At 37.4% G+C, this 20,818-nt stretch overlaps 3 protein-coding genes across 3 annotated transcripts; 1 reads left to right on the top strand and 2 right to left on the bottom strand.

Annotated features, from left to right (window-relative positions):
* Positions 1–925: 925 nt before the first annotated feature.
* Positions 926–14,930, top strand: LOC131797032 (multifunctional procollagen lysine hydroxylase and glycosyltransferase LH3). The gene is made up of 22 exons (XM_059114647.2): positions 926–1,083; positions 1,177–1,280; positions 3,047–3,183; positions 3,358–3,472; positions 4,024–4,072; positions 4,389–4,501; positions 5,158–5,221; positions 5,815–5,912; positions 6,222–6,323; positions 7,622–7,753; positions 8,124–8,248; positions 8,663–8,764; positions 9,284–9,409; positions 10,030–10,162; positions 10,450–10,563; positions 11,388–11,456; positions 12,480–12,542; positions 12,822–12,863; positions 12,981–13,040; positions 13,768–13,854; positions 13,957–14,082; positions 14,577–14,930. The coding sequence occupies exons 1-22, from the start codon at positions 1,002–1,004 to the stop codon at positions 14,730–14,732; spliced, it is 2,199 nt and encodes a 732-aa protein (XP_058970630.2). The 5' UTR covers positions 926–1,001; the 3' UTR covers positions 14,733–14,930.
* A 5-nt stretch (positions 14,931–14,935) lies between these two features.
* On the bottom strand, positions 14,936–16,768 carry LOC131797033 (trace amine-associated receptor 9). Its single transcript, XM_059114648.2, has one exon. It carries the CDS (start codon positions 16,427–16,429, stop codon positions 15,503–15,505), a length of 927 nt encoding a protein of 308 aa, XP_058970631.2. The 5' UTR covers positions 16,430–16,768; the 3' UTR covers positions 14,936–15,502.
* Positions 16,769–19,035: 2,267 nt separating this feature from the next.
* Positions 19,036–19,959, bottom strand: LOC131797066 (adenosine receptor A2a-like). The gene has a single exon (XM_059114680.2). The coding sequence runs from the start codon at positions 19,957–19,959 to the stop codon at positions 19,036–19,038; it is 924 nt and encodes a 307-aa protein (XP_058970663.2).
* Between the last annotated feature and the right edge of the window lie 859 nt (positions 19,960–20,818).

Below are 20,818 nucleotides of genomic sequence, written 5' to 3'. Positions count from 1 at the left end.
TGGTGGAACCAATAGCAATATTTAACATTATGATCAGGACAATCTTGTTTAACTGTCATAGGCCTGTATTTACATAGCATTGATCAACTGTTATGCAAATTTGCTATGTATTCACATTTATTTATTCCAAAGTGGCCAACAATAAATGAAAAGGACCTAAATTGGAACTGACGAATGTTTTATTTAATTTGAGAAACACAGTTTTATGTTCTTTTTTAAGAAATATTTACCAACATTTTATGTTTTTCATTTTCTGAGACTTAACATTTTGTTAGAGTTGTCATATTATTCAGTTTCACCACACTTTTTTGCAGATGTGCCAAGGAGCCTCCTCTCACTTTAAAACCCCTCTCACTGCCCCTCCCCCAAACAAAAGTGCCTAGAGAAGAAATGGTAAAAAATGGTTTGGCAATTATCATAGCAGTGACTCACATCATTGTTCTCAGTGCATTTTTCTTAGCCTCCTGGGCCTAGTTGTTCAAAGGCTGATCAGGGCTAACTAAGGGTTAAATTTTAATGTGGGTTTCATTTTCCTTTGTTTAAAAGCCTCTTTCCTTCATTCTTTTTTTTAAAGGCATTCAATTATAAAATTGTAGACAAAGGGAATTGTACTAAATATTCTTTTAAAGATTTCAGATCCAAAATCAGGTTTCGCATTAATCCTGGGTTATCTTAAGCCAGCTTCAAACAATCTGGAGATTACTCAGCCTCTTGGTCTATTGTAGTGTTTGCAGAATTAGAAATTATCCCTGGTCAAAACCACTGCGCCAAAATCGACTTTTTCAAATATGTTAAGAGGAGTTATCGAAATGGCCTATTTTCAAACTTCTTGATTAAAGTTTGCGAAAAATTTAAGTCGACATCTTTCGCACCCTCTGAGCGGAAGAGCTTTACCCCACCCTGTTGAGGAATTTATCGCTTAGTCACGTGATAAGAATATACAACAACAGTAGAACGCTCCTGGTCAGCACAGTTTGTGTGCGCATGAAGCAAAAGGCGAGATGGGGACTCTTCGCTGTGTGAACTGTCTTCTCTTTTTCGTCTCAACTGTGCTTTTAGCAGATGTTCACAGTGTAGAACAAGGTAAGATTTTTCTATCATGGGGATTGCAGTTTCACGCAATACTCCTTTTGATGGAAAGATCAGACACTGAAATTTGTTTCTGGTTCTTGACAGGAACAGATGAGCTGAGACTTCTCGCTATAACTGTAGCAACGGACGAAACAGATGGCTATAAAAGATTCATGAGATCTGCTAAAGTTAACAACATCGATGTGAAGGTATTCTTAAATTATTCATGCGTCTTTCCATTTTGTGGTCTTCTGGGTGAACGACATCATAACCAAGTCAATCAAATTCCCTCTTTTCTCCCTACTGCTTTGAAAATGTTCGTTAGGAGCTGACACCTTTGTTACTGTTTTGACAACATCAATCCTTGACTTGTTGGAATTTATAATTTCCATTTTTCAAATGGCATTTGGTATAGAGCCTTATGAACTGTGTTTTACTTCTTTGATCTTCTTTGATCGCTGTATTTTAAGACAAATTCGTGACAGTGCATAAATCTTCAACGTGCAAATTTCACACGTGTTATTGTTATGCTTCAGCAACGTAGGTGTAAATATTCATTTGATTCTCTGAAACAGAGGGTGATATAACTGCCTCAAATCCCTTTGATTTTGTGGGTAAAAAATGATTAGCGAACCTTGCTCGCAAAATTTTTTCGAAAGTTGTCACTTCCATGAATCCCACTCACGCTGATAGCCTAATGTTTTTATTATATTCGATTCTTTCATATCTTGGCCGGTCACTTGCGGAAGTAGGACATAAAAAATGTCTCCATGTCAGAACAGTTTTTAATTTTTTTTCCACAAAATCTAACAAAAACCTGTCGCACATAAAGATCCTAAAGTCGACGGCCGATTTCGCGTTTATATTTTGTAGACGTCCACGTCGACAGGGAAAAACCGATCAAATTTCATGTTATGAAAGAGCCCTTGATCTTTTGAAAAATTCAGCGTTGTTTGAATGAATAGTCTGTTGTGTAAAGTTTACGTGAGAATTCGCACGTTCCTGGCCAATTTTTGATTTGATGTTATTTGGGTTTTGCCGAGAATTATCTGATCTGTCTCAAGTTATCGCTAAACGAATAAATTTGAGTGAGACACTATCATTTTTCCCAAATGAAGGTCAATTAACTTGTATGTAAATACTACTAGAGCAGAATGTTATTTGAATTGGTGCCTTGCTCAAAACATTAATGTCAAGTTAGTAATATCAAGGTATCTCCCTAATTTCTTCTAAATTTTTTTCTATTTTTTCTGCTGTTATTTGGCAGTTTTATAGGGATATCTTTGATATGTTAAGGAGGCAGTTGGTGATTAGTGCTCTGAATTATGAATCAACTATTTAGGTTTTAGGCAGGGTCAGAACAGTGCAGTGCCACACTCTCAAGATTTTCCAAAGTCATCATTTGGAGACCAAAACTCAGAAAATGGCTGCCTAAAAAAAAATTCAGTTAGCAGTGGCTGGCAACCATTTTTTAGGGCTTGCACAAGTTCTCAAGACTCAACACTCACAACTAAGGAGAAAGAGGCAACAATAGAGCATGAATAGTAATCTTTGCACATCTTTATCTCAATTTACTCGCCTAACATCAATATGCATTTTCTCCATACTGCTCTTTAAACATTTCCAAAGGTGCTGATAAGGAGAATTTGTATACCAATTAATACTTCTAATGTTGGTGATCATTTCCTTTATTCTCATGACATTAATGTGTGGTTCTGTGGTGATATTGTAGGGAGAAATTAGATGCTAGTCACTCCTAGTGTTTAAAGGGTTAAGAAATAGTGAAAAATGAAAACAAAATGTAAAACGAGACACAAAAAAGAAATGGAGAATAAAAAATGACAGAAATCCTTCAGAATATTGAAATCTCTAACACTGCATGTATTTCAGCTGTGATACCAGCGTGCAATAATTATCATTTTGATGATAAATTTTATATTTGATACCAAGACATAGTGTATGTGTTTGTCGAAAGGTCCTTGGGATGGGAGAAGAATGGCGAGGTGGAGATGTGAAGAATTATCCTGGAGGAGGGCATAAAATAAACATTCTAAAGAAGGAGACAGAACTTTACAAGAATGACAGTAATTTAGTTCTTATGTTTGTGGATAGGTGAGTCATTGCCAAAAATGTTTTTTATTTGTAAATAACCAAAAATACTTTATGCAGCACTTAAGAAATCCTTCAATGTAGTTTGTTTGTTTACTATAGTTTTACTATGTTGCTTTTCACATTGAAAGTCAATTTGACTGTTGTTTTAACATTATTTTTTTTTTATTTTCACAGTTATGATGTGATTTTACTTGCCAAACCTGAAGAATTCTTGAAGAAGTTTCTGGACTTTAAAGCTAACATGGTCTTTTCTGCCGAAGGATTCTGCTGGCCAGACAGATGGCTCAAAGTAATTTCTATTTTTCATAATCTTAGCAATGCACATACAATGCATGCACACTGCACATAGTGGTATCTCTAATTTTATTTCTTTGCTTGTCCTTTCATCCTCTTTTCTTTTCATCAAGTATATTGAAAATATCATAGTGCCACCCTTCTCCACTTTGGTGATTCAAGCTTAAAATCCAAAAAGACAAAATGAACATATGAAATGAAATGGTGGGCTCTTAACTGTGTTGCCCTTTTTCAGAGGTGCCTCATCCATCTTTTTCTCATTTTTTCAGTCTTTTTTTAATCCTGATTTCTCTCATCTTTCTTTCTCAGTTGTTCTTTACTTCTCCTCTTCTTCTGTCCTTTTGTCCCTCACTGTTGCTGTTATCTTTTCTGTGCATGTCCGTTTTTTTTCCCTTTTCATTACTCTCTCTCACTTTGACCTTGAATTCATCTGTAAACATCACATGTATTTGATATATATACAGTATATGTATTTTTTTTACATTAAGAGAAATATAACTATATGGAGTTGCTCTTTAATGGTGAGTGTGGCTTTTTTTTTTTTAGGACCAATACCCTGAAGTTATTCATGGAAAGAAATATCTTTGTTCAGGAGGTATTATAATACTGTTTTGAAGTCAGTTCTACTCCAATTTTACCAGATCTAGTGAATTCCTTTCCCTTGGAGGGGCAACTGTCCTCCTTTTAATAAGAATTAAATCAAAAACTTTTAGTGCAATTCTGTCTACATGTACATGTACCATAAATCCATCTCCTACATATTATTGTACTTATCTAGCTTTGTTTAATTACTCACATACTTTGTTTACAGACCATATAATTATTCCAACCAGTTGTGTAATTAATAATCAATTGTGTGGTCTTGAGTTTCCTACAACAATTTACATGTAGCATATATTTTTGTATTATAGGTTTTATTGGCTATGCACCAGTATTCCACCAGGTTGTAACTGATCATGTCATTGAGGATGTAGAAGATGATCAACTGTATTATACCAAGATATTTCTGGACAAGCAGAAAAGAGTGAGTGGATTTATTTCATTTTCTATACCAAGAAGGATGACTGCTTGAATATTTATTATAATCTTTACAGAGTTCAAATCTGGTGTTATGAGGGAGAAGGTTACTTATATACCAACCTTTTAATATGGGATACTCTAATTCATACTCACATAGGGATGATTTTCTTTTCATGTATTGTTACCTGAACTCTCTTACCATCCACTGGTTAAAATGTAACAGACAATGCTGCATGGTGTGCTAATCAAGGCCAATTAAAATTCCCCAAGATGGATGCTATATTTTGTTGAATAAGTGGCTAGGTGCTGATTTAAAATTTTGTTTAATAGGAGGGGAACACCTATTAGAAGGAGGGTGCTTAATTGTGGGGGAGGGGGTGCTTATTTAAAAACTACGTGTACTAACCTGCACTGATTCTGCTGTAATTGAAGCTGAAAAAGATACAAATAAAAGTGGTAATGGAAACAGGTTTTCATTTTATCCTTGTTATTAAACTGAGGGAGGAGGGGGAGGTGATTATTCAGGTGGGGCACTTGTTTGATATTGTGGCCTAAGGGGAGGGCACTTTTTAGAGGGTGGGCAATAACACTAAGTATTAAAGGAAATACAGTAATTACTGACTCTGCTCCTCTAAGGGTGAGTGTTATCTTGTTTTGCAGGATCAGTTGAAACTGAGGCTAGATAATAAAGCAGAGATCTTCATGAATTTGAATGGAGCAGAAGGTGCACAATTATTTACTATAATTCTTGTTAATCTATGGTGCTTAAATTTATTTAATTTCACTTTTGTTCTTTGAATGAATGTTTCACACAAAGTTTTTTTCCTTTTTTGATCAAGAACTCAAATACTATGATCATAAATCTCTGGAACAGTACATAAATATTTCATCTGGAAATAGTAAAAGATGATCTTTGATATTCTAAAAGTGCAAAGTTTTGTTCTCAAGAAGTATTAGCAGGGGCTTTAACCCTTTAACCCCCAGAAGTGATTAACATGTTACTTCTCCCTATAATATTCAAACATTATCCACCAAATAGGTAATGAGAATACTCAAACTCATCAGGAAGGAAACATATAGTAGCTAGAAGGGAGAATTAACAATCAGATCTAGGGAGTCAAAGGGAAAGACTCATTCCTCCAAGCTCTGAGGTGCCCAGCCCCCTAATTAAAAGATTTTACAAAAATGGAGTTAGAACTGTACATGTACATGGATGCTAGTTGCCCGTCTGGGGCACCTGGACTCTGGTAGAACTCAGGACTTCTTGGTTTGTCAAATCAGCATTAAAAATAATGTTCATTTGTCTTTACTTGTCAGAGGAAGTAGAAATCAAGTTCAGTGATGACAAGGCATGGTTGGTGAACAAGGAATATGGGACAGAACCACTGGTTGCCCATGGCAATGGTCCCAGTAAGGTACTTGCCAAACTTTTGTCTGATCAGCAGTTGAGGATAAAATACTCATTCTTATTTTGCCAATAAAGATCAACTAGCACAGACAAAAATTACTAAAAACACTTGCTTTCATTTGGCTTTTGGTACTGACATTCACTTTGGCTAATATTAAAAAACCAATATCACTACTCTTATGTCCCTCTTTAACTTATAACATATGGTGAAAGGTCAGGTACCAGTTATAAGACAGGTTTTACTGATATACACCGCATACATGTATAGTTAGTATGTATAGAATCAGACTGAGTCATTAATTTTTTTGTATTTCAGTTGTTTCTAAATTATCTAGATAACTACCTGCCTGATAAATGGAATTTCAAGGATGAATGTACTGCATGCTCTGAGGATATGATATCTTTAGACAGTCTCAAGGTATGTTTACCTTGTGTAGAAGCCTTGAAAGCTTCCTAGATACTTGAATATATTGTGTGGAGCACAAGCAACTACTGCAATCATGCAAATTAAAGTACATGGTTACCTTGTAAATATTCCTTTCTCCTCTCACACCACACCACCTCACCCCACCCCCACCCCCCACCCCCTTCATCCACAAAATGGTTTAAAATTAAATTATTGTGTTATTGTTCTGCAAATACCATTGACCCCATCTGGCCAAATGTTAGAATACTCCCTTTATACATTTATTTTAGAATTTTTCTCTGTTTTGACATATATTGTACCAGTGCGTGATTTTCCATTAAGCATAAACCTGTAGATGGAATACCTACCATGTCACTGTAAATTGATGTGTATCATATATACATGTACTTTTATCACATGGCTCATGGAGCCCAACTCACCCACTCTTACAGAGAATCATAGTAAAAGGTGTAGTGTGGGGCCAGACAGGTTGATGTGAGTCAGCCTAGAAAAAGTTATCTGGTGATGCATTCATACATGAAAAATCATTTTCAAAACAAGTTCCCTCTAGTAGCAATTGTGAGTTTCTTGTTCAGAGAAAAGGAGGAAAGGTTGTTTTTTTGTAGGATGTGTTTGTAGTTTTCCGGTGGTAATTTTGTAGGTAATCACTCCCTTTTTGGTTCAGACAAAACCTCAAAATTTTAACAACTTATTGATCATGTAAGGCAGGAATAGCAAAGCAGACCAAAAACGTAGCGCACACAGCCAACTGGTTAAACAGGTCTTTTTTATGGTACAAAATAACCATACAACATTGCAGGGTATTTGTACTCTATTTGTACCTTATCTGTACTGTACTTTGTGCAGTTGGATAATAAGTACGTTTATTATCCATCTGCACTAAGAAGAATACAAATTGTGGGAATCACAATGGTTATTTTATTTTGTGGTGTAAAAAAACCTGTTTAACTAGTCAGCTGTGTGAGCTTCACTTTGCTATCTGCTTAGTTTTACCTACATTATAAGAAATGTGGCTAAAATATAGCACTTATACAATAAATAACTTGTTAGACATTTTGGTGTGTAGTGTTGCTGAGTATTTCTACTTGTGGTTTTTATTTTGACTCACCCTACAGGCTTGTAGAAAATACAGCACAACTTTTAAAAGTATTCACTAATATTACACATCAAAACGTCTAATAAGATATATCTACATACATGTAATTTACCTTTTGGAAATAGTCTTACTCCAGTGACCTTTTGCCTCTAGTACTCATACTGAGCACATACTTGCATGCTATTACTTCTAGGAAGAGGAGTATCCTAAAATCCTGATGGGCTTTTTTGTGGAGAAGCCAACACCTTTTATACCAGAGTTTCTGAACAGAATGATGCAGCTAGAGTATCCCAAGAAACGCATTGACCTATTTATTCACAATACAGTGAGTACTACATGTACCAGTTGTCAACTGAGATTTTGTGCTATTATTTGTTATTTTTCTGAAATTTTTTATTTTAATTATTATTACTTTGATCCCTTCCCCCAACTGGATGGCCCGGTTTGGGGGAAGCAAGTAGGGTTGTCATTTAAATTTATTATCCAAATCATCATCATCGTTATCATCATAATCTAATTGTACATCTATTTTATTTTCTCCTTCTCCATTCTTGATAGTCATCATTGTCATCATAAAAATTAGTGTCTCACTTGTTTGTTTCATTGTATATTTGATGTATTCATGTATTCGCTGTTAAGGTAACTGCTGTTAGTATTTCTGGTCATAAGTTATACTGGTCTTACTTTACATCTAGGTTCCATATCATAAGTCACAAATCGGAGAATGGCTTACAGACAAGATCAAAAGGCAGTTCAACTCGATTACTGTGCTGCAACCTGAAGATAAGGTGACTGAGTATCAAGCCAGGAATCACGCCATGTATGTGTTATTGCTTCCTTTTGCAAAGACAAAACAAAAACATATGTTGACTTCATGTTGCTGAAGAATATTAACCCTTAAACTCCCATGAGTGTCCCTCAGGAAGCATTTCTCCATACATCATCAAGCAGAAAAGTGATAGGAATAAAAAAATGTATCAATAAGGGAATTACTAGTTGATCCAATACAAATTTTTCAACATACCATCCCAAGAATTGTATGGCAGATAGTAAGGAGAATTACTATTGAGATTTTGGGAGTCAAAGGTTGTAAGTGATAAATAAAGGGAAACCTATATTAGATTCTCTTAACTAACATTTCGGAAAGTGTTTGTTAACTGTTGTAGAGAATTTTCACTTTAATCTCTTAGTTGAAATGTCTAATTACAAGTTTCCTGTAATTTTACTCAATCAGTGAGATGTGTGAGGAAAAGAAGTGTGACTACCTGTTCACAGTGGATGGCTCTGTTGTTCTTACTAACAAGAACACACTGAAAATTCTCATTGAGCAAAACCGGTCAGTTAAAAACATATGCTTATTTTTTTTCTTTTGCAACATCAACAAGATCAAATGCAGCTAATTTGCCTTGCTTTGGTTAGGCAATGCCTTAAGTGTTGGTACATACAGTCAACTCTCTCATAAGCAGACATCCTCAGGAATTGGCAAAAGTGTCCATCAGTAGAACTGTCAACTAAAAGAATTATTCTTATAAGTGGACACCAAAGAAAAATAGTGTGTACAATTACATGTCTGCTTATGGTAAATTATAATGTGGACTTTTGCTTCTTTTGCTCTCTCAAATGTTATTTTTTTATTTCCAGTTCAGTCAGATTTTATTGCCAATAGTTGATTTGCAAGCACTTTTCAATTCTTTACCAAGGTCCTAAAAACTGGAACTCTCCTCTTGTTTCAGTCACTGGCTCGTCAAATGTTCATAGCTTTAAGAGGAAAATACAAGAGTCTTTACTTATTAAATAACCACTAACTTGGCCAACTTGCATCCATTTTAATCGAGCTATTTCATTTATTTCTAAGGCCTGTTTTAGCTCCCATTGTCTCGAGACATGGCAAGCTATGGTCAAACTTTTGGGGTGCTCTGGGAAGTGATGGATTCTATGCCAGGTCACGTGACTACCTTGCAATTGTCCAGAGGCAAAGAAAGTAAGTGCAGTGTATCTCTTAAACTTTCACCCTTTCATTTCCTCTTCATTACAATATCAATGGGAGATGTGGTGGCGTAGTGGTTAGTAAGCTGGACTCTATGTTGAGAGGTCTGGGGTCAAGACCTGGCTAGGTCATTATGATGTGTTCTTTGGAAAAACAGTTTACTTTCACAGTGCTTCGCTCCAACCCAGAGTATAAATAGGTATCAGCAAACTGTTAGGAAAGCCTGAAATGGTGGTGAGGTAACTTTGCAATGGACTGTTGTCTCATCCAGGGGGAGTAACACTTTCTGCTCTTGAAACCTGGGTGAGCTACAGGAGCATGGACCATTTTGCTCAATTGATACTTACTTATTTCGTTACAATATCAATACATCTCCAATCAGAAAGGTGATGAGACAAAATAAACATATTCAAGGGGATAGGTTGTGATTGAACACAAAATTCTCAGCACTAAAATGATCAGAAGTTGTGGCAGGCAAAACAGAGAATAGATAATTAGATCTTTGGCGCGAAAAGCTTGAATAACATGAAAGTAATGATAATATTTTTAGTAAGATCTTAATCTGTCCACTTTCTTATTTTAACTGGACCTAAGCCAATGCCATTTTTTCACAGGGGTGTGTGGAATTCTGTCTTCATCTCAAGTGTGTTTTTAATCAAGAAAGAAGTCTTAAAGAAGATTCATGGAAGTTTTGGTCCTTCCCAGCTTGATCCAGATATGGCTATGAGCAAGTTTTTAAGGGATAATGTGAGTAAAACAGTAACAAGTCAGCAATTAGATGCTCACGATGTTACCAAGCTATAGTGCAGCACTGCAATATTATTTTCTTAACAGATAAAATTGTGTTAAGTAAGTAGAGTACATCTCAGAGACTGGGAAAGTCCATTTGATTGGTCACAAAAGTGAATGCTGTAGCTACAGATGGTATGTTCAAACCAAACTGTTGATATTTATTTGTTTTTGAAAGTTCCAGTGCAGAGCTGAACACAATTAAATTTCTAATAAACATTAATTTAGTGTCTTGTTTCCTTTAGGGAATTTTCATGTATGCCACCAACCTACATGAATTTGGCCGCTTGTTAGAGACAGAGAACTACCGCACAGATCATCTGCACAACGACCTGTGGGAGTTGTTTGATAACAAACTGGTAAGCTCTCATTCAATTTTTTGTACTTCCAATTGGGATTACTCCATCATAGAGGCTCTATGAGGATGGGTGGCACTAAATGATATGAATTTGAATTGCTCTATAATGGAAGTAGAACTTATGAACTTGTGCTATTCCCAACCCTTCAAACCCCAAGAGTGACGAGCATCTAACTTCTCCTTACAGCAATATTGCTGAACCATTCATTAAGATGATGAGAATTAAGGAAATGATCGCTAATCTGAGAGGCTTTGATTGTTAAACTAATTCTCCTTGTCAGTACCAAGCAAAATGTATAGAAAAGAGTATGGGGAATTTGGATACTGAAGTCAGGATGTAAAGGGTTAAACCATTAGTATGGTCTCAGAATAAAAATGCAGGACAAAAAGTTTAATTAAGGGCCTCGTTATGACATCCGTTTTATAATCACGCAAATTAAAATGTTTCCACTTCCAAAACTTATTAAATACTTTCGCAAAATGTATACTTAAGTGAAAAAGATTCAAAATGATGTTTGCCAAGAAGCTTTTTTAAAAGTGATCGCTGTGGACATCTTTCGAATTTTTGGAACGTTTCGTAGTTTCTCGGGCGTCTTCAGAAATTATCTGGTCCTCCACATAAGTCTCATAGCAGTCTCACGTTTTTTACCGAAAAGAATTGAAAGTTTTGTCGTGTGCATGAGAAATACACATGACAAAACTTATTTTATTCCTGGTATAAGAGGTTAAGTGAAAGAAGTATTTGATGAGACAAATTTGTTCTGATAACTTTTAGTTGTTACATTTGAAGGTGGTATGATATGATGTTGTGATTTTGTGTTCCAGGACTGGGAAGAGAAATACATCCATCCAAACTATTCCCAAAACTCAAACCTCAGCATTTCCATTGAGGAGGTAAGAACGTTATTTATTATCCATCCAGAGTGTACTTATTGGTAACTGACTTTTCCCAGTTAGAAAGGTAACTCGGCGAACAAGCCAGACTCGCATATTATTGCTAGCATGTGGAAAGAAGCAGTAAGGAGTCCTTGTACCCTCCCTGGGTGGGATACTGGTCCATCGCAGCTCATCTTGTGAGCTATCCTTCCCCCTCCCCTAGGTGGAGAGTTTTGTCGTTCCCAAGGACAGAATACCATAACCCAAACCAGGGCTTAACCCTTTATTTCCCAAGATCTGATTGTTAATTCTCCCTTCTAGCTGCTACACTGCTTAACTAGTCATGAGAATTTGGTGTTAGTTCAAGATAATAACTTCTACCTGACAAGTTTGAGTATTTTGAATACCTGTTTGCGGGATAATGTTGGATATTAAAGGGAGAAATTACATGTTCATCACCTCCGGGAGTTGAAGGGTTAATCTGGGTGCCCACCTTGTAGGCCACTTCATCTCTTGCCGTTATGAAGAAAGCACCTATCGAAGGAGCTATAGATGAATATAATGTAATTTCAGTCATATTGAAGTGAACAAGTATTGGCCCGCATACTAGGCTGGATTGCTTATGTACTAATGCAAGAGTTGCTGAAGACCATGGAATGTTTATGGAAACAAAATACGGAGTAGGCGTTCTGACTCAAAAGTTTACCGCGGCAATTAAGCGGTTTAGATAAGGAAGGGGTGGGAAAAAGCTTACAGAGCTCCCCTGCAATCAGTTTCGCAATTTGATTTCTCCACTAGTCGTTTTAGGTTAGTAGCAACAGCTCTTGGTAGTCAACCTAACTATGAGGATCTTTCTAATGAGACGACGGGCCGAAAAAGTAGACTTTCTGTCGTACTTTTTTTTCTATTTTAACAGGAAGTGTCTTTTCACGGAAGGCAACACTTAGCATGTTTTTTTTTTATGATTGGGCGATCCCGTGTAGTTCTTAAATTTCGAGAAAAACGTTTTTAAGACATTTTTAATTGAATGTTTTATCTTAGCCCTGTCCTGATGTGTACTGGTTTCCTCTTGTGTCGGATACGTTTGCCAAGCATCTCATTGAGGTAATGATAGTTAGGATGTAGAGAATATTTGTAGTAATAATAATAATAATAATAATAATAATAATAATAATAATAATAACAGTGATAATTTTAACAGTGGCTCATCGACTGTGTATCCATCGCTAATGGCTTTTGACCTGTTCACTATTAAAAGTATATTTCAAAGTTGCTGTCTGTTTTCGATTGTTTATCTTTAAATTTAGGAAACCGTTACTCGTAAATGATGAGTGAAACCATTTGTCTACTTTCAGTGTTAATTTTCCTATATTTGTTTCCTAGGAAATGGAATATTTTGGTGAATGGTCAGGTGGAAAACACGAGGTGATCACTTGCTGCCTGTCTCTTCGACAGTTCTCTGTACTAGACGTCACTTTGTCACAGATTTGTGCCTGTCATTGTATTAAATGTTTTTTCTCTTTCATGTCACATTCTTCTTAGGACAAGCGACTGTCAGGAGGTTACGAAAATGTACCAACAGACGATATTCACATGAACCAGGCGCGTATCTCTCATTACTACTTTACGGTTTCAACTTCATCAAGGAGGTGGCGTGGCCGAGTGGTTAGGGTGCTGGACTTGTAATCTGGTGGTCCCGGGTTCGAGCCCTCCACCCTGCCATGTATTTGATTTGTTCTCGGTCACCTCCAGTTCAACTCATCAGCTGTGCTGTGTAAATAGCCAACTGGTCTGCCTCCTGCCAGTTGGGATTAATTTTTTTAGCACTTTATGTTGGTTTCAGTCATCGTAAAGTGCTATTGGATACCGATAGAAATAGCGATATATCAGTAAAGTATTATTATTGTTATAATTATTATTATTATTATTATCATTATTATTATTATCAAGCAAGATAGTAATCTAATAATCTTTGCCATTTCTCTGGCCTGGCTCTTTTCAGGGTCTGTTGGCGTATTGAAAGCTCTGCAAACCCCCCCTTGAAATAGAGGTTCCATTGTTCTTGCAATAGCAAGAAATAGGCGGAGAGTCGACATAAAACCGACGGTGAGCTCGGGAAACTGAAAAAAAAATCGAGTAGCATGATAAGGAGCCATAGTTCACCAATGCTGGATGCTGGGAATGCAACCCTTGTCATTCGCGGTTAAAGTGAGGCCGCAATAACATCTTTTTCAGCAATCCACCTGCATTGTTATTTTAACGTCCATAAATCAAGGGGATTTTATCCCGCCTTCATTTGTATTACTTATGTTGTTTTTTTTGTCTGCAGATTGGCTACGAGAGACATTGGCTTCACTTTCTCAAGGAATACATTGTACCCGTGAATGGAAGACTTTATCCAGGGTACCACTCTGAGGTAAGAAATTATGGCAACCCCTAGACACTCTAACAACGAAAAACGTCGACTTGCTCCCCACTTCATACAGTGTAACTTGAACATTTTTATTCTGTCTTTCAGGCTCGTTCTATCATGAACTTTGTGGTAAAATACGATCCAAACAGGCAGTATTATCTTAGACCGCACCACGACGCTTCTACATACACAATCAACATCGCCCTAACAAGGCCAGGAAAAGACCATGGGGTGAGAATTATCAACCCTGAGAGATCTCATACTGATAAATTACCTCACACTGTGTCGCCAATTTTAAAATAACACTATCCATCTTGAATTTCTGAGGATATCCGGGATTACATTGGGTTTGCTTCCTTGTATCCTGTGATTGGCACGAAAAACTTGCACCATTCTCTCTTAACCAATCAAAAACAAAACTAAAACCATTTGCGTCTAAATCACTCACGTTCTTCTGCGCTTCAAGCTGTGTACATGTTTTAAAGTTTACTTCTTATTGATTCCTTGAGATATTTTCCTAGGGATATTTTCTACGAGTGTTCGTTTTGGTTCCAAACGTGGTGACTCGTTTTTTATCAATCAAACAGTTAGCGCATCAACGCAGAAATAAGGCAACTCAAACCATTTCCGAATTTTTAACAGCAACCTACGCAATATTAAATTCTGTGGCTACTTATAATTTCATAGTTTGGTCGTCATGCTAAAGTCTATTTTTTCATTTACAGGGCGGGGGATGCAGATTTTTGCGCTATAACTGCCAAGTGACAGAAACCCGTAGAGGCTGGTCGTTTATGCACCCGGGAAGACTCACTCATTACCATGAGGGGCTGCCTGTAACATGGGGGAGGCGATATATTATGATATCATTTATTGACCCTTGAATAGACGAAATGATTCTTTAATATCAGAGTTATAAATCCTATTTCAGTATGAAGTCTAAGACGCCAAATAACAAAGTTATTTTTGAGCAAATTCTATTTTCTTTCCCCTGAATGCCTTTTCAAGAGACTATTTTCATACCACGATGTCAAGTGTTTTGTTTTGCAATTTTTTTAGCAATAAATGCGCTGTGAAAAGTTGTGATTGTCCAGTTTAAAAGGTTAAAGTGTTCTGGTGCTAAAAGTTAACCAGTCTTCTTACTGTCGCGAAAGGATTCGCAGTTCTCCTTACCACTGCAAATGTTGCCTCGTTATGTAGTTAACCCTTTACACCCTAACATCAGTATCCATATTCTCCATACTCTTCTCTGTTTTTCGTTTGGTGCTGACAAGGAGAAATTGTTTAACGATCAAAGTTCTTAGGTTGGCGATCACTTCCCTTATTCTCATGATCTTAAATGAATGATTCAGCAGTACTACTGAAAGGAGAAACTAGATGCTAGTCACACAGGGCTCGATTGGTTAAAGAAGTATGCTTTATAAAGCTGGTATAAATTTCCTCGCGAATCTTTCGCATTAAATTGACCGCCTCTTGAGGTTCTTTAGAGTGATAATTTTATTCACGCTGTCAGTGATCTTCTTCACTAAAGAATACCTCACAAATACACGAGTAACATTGAACTGTAAGGGTAGCGGAAGGGCACTCGAGGTATGGCTGACATCTCATCCACACGGAGAAATGATTCTCAATTGCTTCGCGCAGCATCACACAGTTAACCTGACAGGCAAAAGAACTGTTTTACCGTGTTTTTTACTTCTTTTCTTAGCTCTCTCATCTTCCAGCAGTACAGGAATGGGTTTAGAGTCGAGTTAAAGTACATCAGAGATATCGTCAGAGCCCAGGCGAAAAGAATTGACGGTGTGTGCAATCCAGCTGTCATATAAACGGAGATGAAACCAAAAGGGAGATAACAAGCCAGTAACGCCATTTGTACCCACAATGCTGTGGACACTGTCTTTTTGTATCGTGCTCTGTTTAGCAGAATTCCTTCCCCATTAGGTTGTTCAGGATAAACTTGGCCTTGAACGAGTGTTTGAGAAAGACGGAGTGTGCGATAAATTTTGTTGTAGCAGAAAGTAGAGATTACAATGCACAACACAAGTGCTGCACAAGCGATGCTTAAAGCGAGACGATGACTGTAAAACGCTACCATTGCAACTAAAGTGCTAAAAAGCCAAAGGGCAATAATAAGGACTTTCACTCTCCACGCAGTTACCATCTGTCTGTATCTTAGCCCCAGCAACAGAGCAAGAAGTCTGTCTACGCTTATTGCGGTCATTGTTAACAAAGATACACCAGCGAACACAAAACCGGTGGTATTGAAAAGGATCCAAAAGGCGTCACAACCAAACCAGCGCTCTGGAGAAAGAAAAAGACCATTGAGAAGAGGATGCGAAATAAGGCCCACCCCCATATCGGTACACGCCAAGCAGCCGAGCAAAAGTTTCGACGGTGGATGAAGAGAGGATACCTTTCGAAGAGCAATGATGATCAAAATATTTCCCAAAATTGCAGTGATGGATAGAGGAACTGTCAACGTCAAAGACAATATCTTATGACTGGCTGCTGCTCCAAGACCAGAAGTACAGATCATTTGCTTTGTTGCCACATATTTTCTATCTTCTGTTAAATTCTCCATTGCTTCGGTGTGATTTTTTCCTTTTACTCTTTTTTGTTGTTTTAAGCCGAGAAGGATCAGTTCACAGCAGTCGCTTCAACGTGATAATCATGAAAATGATTCTTCAAACTATCCCGCTGAAGTTTGTAAAATGTTAAAATCTAAATGCAATTATCTAAAGCTCCTCATTTTGGCTTTGACTTGCGATCATGCCAAACGTTGTGGGAAACCGTTTTTTTTCAAAGACAAGTTACATTTGAACTCTTCCAACTAAAAAACACGTCTCTATAGGAAAATCTCTCACGTGGAAATCCTGCGGCAACTCACCTCATGAAGTTGTTTATCATCGCATTAGGAACTTACATAGAACAGCGACAGTACAGTCAACATTTCAAGTACGTGACGAGGCGAAAGGCTTAAGGGAGAAAAACAATTTTGCACGTGCGTTTCAAACTTTGAACGTTCCGTTGCTGTCGAATGAAAATCACCAAATACCAGAGCATTTTAAATATTCTATTTTTCAAGGGCTAAGTAATCAATGATCCCGGGGTACCTTTTGAAATTAAGAGGTCGCTGGAAAGAATAAGCAATTCACTTTATTCCGAGTGCTAAAGAAATACGTAAGACAATTTTCGCCACAGGAAATGACTTAATATTGGCTTTTCGTGCCCCTTTTTCCTGATGCACCCAGTAATGTGTTGTTGGTAGGTCTTAAAATCTTAAACGCACGATTTTTGCTGATAGTGTCGAGGAATATTAATTTCGATTCAAGTCATTGATTAAATGTCCTCGTAAATATTAATTATGTGACGGAATTGTAAATGATTGCATTTGAGAGTGTAACAGATTTCATAACAATGGTACATTTACAAAGTCTGCAGTTGATTTATTGTAACAGAGATGTAATTGCACGCGTTTAGTCCGCCTAATAAGGAAGGAGAAACGTGCTTTTGGGTAATAAGAGTTAAATATAGACGCATTACGATAGGTTGGCTTGGGAATTTACTGCACTCGTGATTGTAGGGAAAGTACTAGCTGGTAGTTACGCAAGGCGGACTATGAAAGACCGTAATAGATATAGTTTAAGTTAAATTTGGGAGAACGTTAACTTTGAACTGTTACAACAAGAGAATTGGTAGAATGAATTGTCTTAACGTCGGCGGAGTTCGTCGAGAATAAAACTTGGAAAAGAAGTTAGTATACAGTCCTCTTCGATTGATATCGAGTTAACCAGCGACTGCGGAGTCCGTATAGATTCCGCGACAGATCTAGTTTTTGCGTTCAAAAGTAAATAAGAATGAGCTACTACAATACAGTACCCGTTTCCTCAAAAGAGCCGTTCAGTCAACTAACCAAAATGAATGGCAAAATTGAGACCGTCAAGGCGCCCTGACCAGCTTGGTGTTTCGTGCGAATTTTTAATAAGATATCGCCAATAAGTTGGTGAAATCTAATTTTTTTAGTTGATTTCAGGGAGTCAAAATGAAATCAAGACTTGGCCCTGTATTAAAAGCATTTGACAATTATATTCTGCTGTCATGAAATGGCAACAAGACGCGTTGTCACTCTTGATAGTTAGTAAATAAAACTGAAGCTAGAGAAAGATTTCTCAACACAACGCTTTTGTTTTCTGTTTTGGTATAGTGGTAAAGCGAGTTCGATTATGGAACACTCTGGAACTTTCTTGACATTTTGCAAAGTGATGTAATAATGATGTAATCGTAACAATACCAGGGTGCACAGACGATACACTTTGTAGGGCTGATAATGAACTTAAATTGTGGCAACTATGAAGTTGAGAAGAATAGCTATGAGGAAGTGTTCTTGATCAAGAGCCGCCCTGAAAGTCAACAACGAACTGTAATGCGATCGCTCAATAATGCTACTTATGTTGCACGATGTCGCTCCAACTGAATTTCCATTCGTTACATTTGCACGTTAGCCTCATTTCGCGTGGCGCGTGGCGCGTGGCACGCCGGGAACGCAGAGGGTAAGGGAGGGGTGAAAGTGTTGACGCGTGACTGACACTTTCTCGTTCCAATCACCCTCCGTGTTATCATGCCGCACGTGCCGACCTAAGCACTCTGAAGACCATCGGGAACGACTCTGCATAGCAATTTAAACTTCTCTCTTGTGGTATGGGTCACATTTAAGAGACGCGCCGGTAATTTGGAAAATTATCTCCACTGCCAAGTGAAAACGCTTAAAGCCTGAACAGTTCTTGCACGTGTAAAACATGTAGTTGGTTTAACTAATGGTTGCTGTTTGCATACATATTATGTAAATAGATTTGTCGGTATTTTTCATCATAAATGTTAGCTTAACAAACTTAACTCTGCTTTTGTGAAAGGTCACGGTCACCAACTTATTTAGGCTGTCATTACAATGACCACATATTAATCATATCTTAAATCTGCTCTCGATTTCAGTAAACATTGCTGCTTGTTAATCAGAACATAGACAGTTTAACCTATAATAGAGACTTCTGGTAATAACCCTTAACAAGTATCTGATCCAGGAGGCACGAGTTGGTACTCTGTCCAGGCCATTACTCTTCAGGTACTTTGTCTAGATTTGTTCGACTGCTATTCAAGTGTGAGGATCATTTGTGCTATCTACTCTAACGCTTAATTTGATATCCACCAGATTTTTCTGATGGCGTTCTTCATTTCTTGTCTTAATTCTCTCATTTTCCAGCAGTACAGTAATGGATTTAGAGTCGAGTTAAAGTACAGAAGCGTTATACTGAGAAGCCAGGCGAAGACAATCGACGGCGTGCGCGATGCGGTAATTACAAAAAGTGAGATTAATCCAAACGGTACGTAACAAGCCAGTAATGTTATTTGAACCCACAGTGCTGTGGACACTGTCTTTTTGTATCGCTCTTTGTTCAGTGGAGTTCCTTCTTCATTCGGTTGTCCTTGGTGACTTTGGTCTTGGACTTGTACTTGAGAAAGACGAAGTGTGCGATAAATTTTGGTGTAACAGAAAGTGGAGATTACTATACACATTACAAATCCTGCAGAGGAAATACCAAAAGCCATGCGTCGATTGCCGTAAATCGCCATCATTACGACAGAAGAATACAAAATCCAAAGAGCAACGATGGAAATTTTTACTCGCCTCACAGTTACAACTTGCCTGTATCTTAGCCCTAGCAACAGAGCGAGAAGTCTGTCGACACTTATTGCAGTCATCGTTGACAAAGATACCAAACTAAACACAAAACTCGTATTAAGAACGATCAAAACCCCGGAATAACTACTCGGGCGCTCTGTCTGAAATAAGAGACCACAAAAAAGAGGATGCGCAATAAGTCCGACGCTCAAATCTGTGAATGCAAGGCAGGCGAGCAAAAGTTTTGACGGCGGGTGAAGAGAAGACACTTTGTAAAGGGCAACGATGATCAGAACATTTCCTACAACTGCACTAATGGACAGAGGAATACCAAGCATCAACACAATTATCTTATGAGCTAATGTAAGCCCTGAAACGCCCGAAAATTCTTGGTTTGTAAATGTGGGGTTTTCATCCTCAGTTGCATTCGCCATTCTTTATTTCAGTCGAGCGTATCGGTTTTGCTCGTCACGCCGCAAGTTGTCGGAACACAAGAAGAATTTCATCTCAGCAGTCACCTTCTTTGGCTTCAGTTGAGACAAATGTCATTCAGTGCAGATGTGAATGTCTCCTGAAGATTAAAAAGTACTTTTTCATTATAGAGAAAAGTTGTAAAATGGACTAACGAATGGCAATTCTGTTAAAGATAACGTTAGTCATCCTTAACTATGCCGAGTATTTGCCAGTCACTTATAAAAAACGTTATAGCGAATATTCTGGGTTTTTTTTATTTTTGGAAAAACTGTTCAAATCGATCACTCTGCATTTGCTTGGCGCTCAATCAGTGATTTTTAAAGTTTAGGTGTAAGTTACACAAGCTTTTTATTGTTGAACTAGTGATAAAAAGCCACGCACTAACAATTGATCTAGAGTTGCAAGCTTTTGCTTTTCGTCTCTCGCATTTCATAAAGGGAAAATTATATGCAGCTAGAAAAGCCATTGCTCCGTTCTGACACATACGAGACGATAACGTGAATGAAAAGGGATATATTTGATATATAGATATATATCGATAAATATATTTGATACTTATAGTAGAACGAATTAATCTCCACCTTATCATGATTTATCTTCGATGCGGTTTCCTAACCGTTTTATCAAAACACCAACGCACAGGAAGCTTGCAAAGTCTCATTTTCGGTGCTGAAATTTTTTCATGAGTGATCTTTGACATCCAGCTATTGTTGTCTAACTGATTAATCAGCGAGAAATACAGTTGTTAACAAGGAACGAATTCACTGGTGTTGAAACCTTGCGGATACTAACCTTACATATGTATTGCTGAAAACAGCC

The sequence above is a fragment of the Pocillopora verrucosa genome, chromosome 9, assembly GCF_036669915.1.
Source record: "Pocillopora verrucosa isolate sample1 chromosome 9, ASM3666991v2, whole genome shotgun sequence".
In the NCBI taxonomy this organism is placed as follows: domain Eukaryota; kingdom Metazoa; phylum Cnidaria; class Anthozoa; order Scleractinia; family Pocilloporidae; genus Pocillopora; species Pocillopora verrucosa.
The sequence above is the reverse complement of the archived record's forward strand: the minus strand, read 5'-3'. Positions and strand labels throughout refer to the sequence as shown.

Excerpts from the sequence above, each read along its gene's own strand:
- LOC131797032 (XM_059114647.2), top strand. The coding sequence starts at position 1,002 with ATGGGGACTCTTCGCTGTGTGAACTGTCTTCTCTTTTTCGTCTCAACT. Across the intron at positions 5,913-6,221 it reads ATGGCAATGGTCCCAGTAAG|TTGTTTCTAAATTATCTAGA; the intron begins GTACTTGCCAAA and ends TTTGTATTTCAG. Across the intron at positions 10,564-11,387 it reads AGTTGTTTGATAACAAACTG|GACTGGGAAGAGAAATACAT; the intron begins GTAAGCTCTCAT and ends TTTGTGTTCCAG.
- LOC131797033 (XM_059114648.2), bottom strand. The coding sequence starts at position 16,429 with ATGGAGAATTTAACAGAAGATAGAAAATATGTGGCAACAAAGCAAATG.
- LOC131797066 (XM_059114680.2), bottom strand. The coding sequence starts at position 19,959 with ATGGCGAATGCAACTGAGGATGAAAACCCCACATTTACAAACCAAGAA.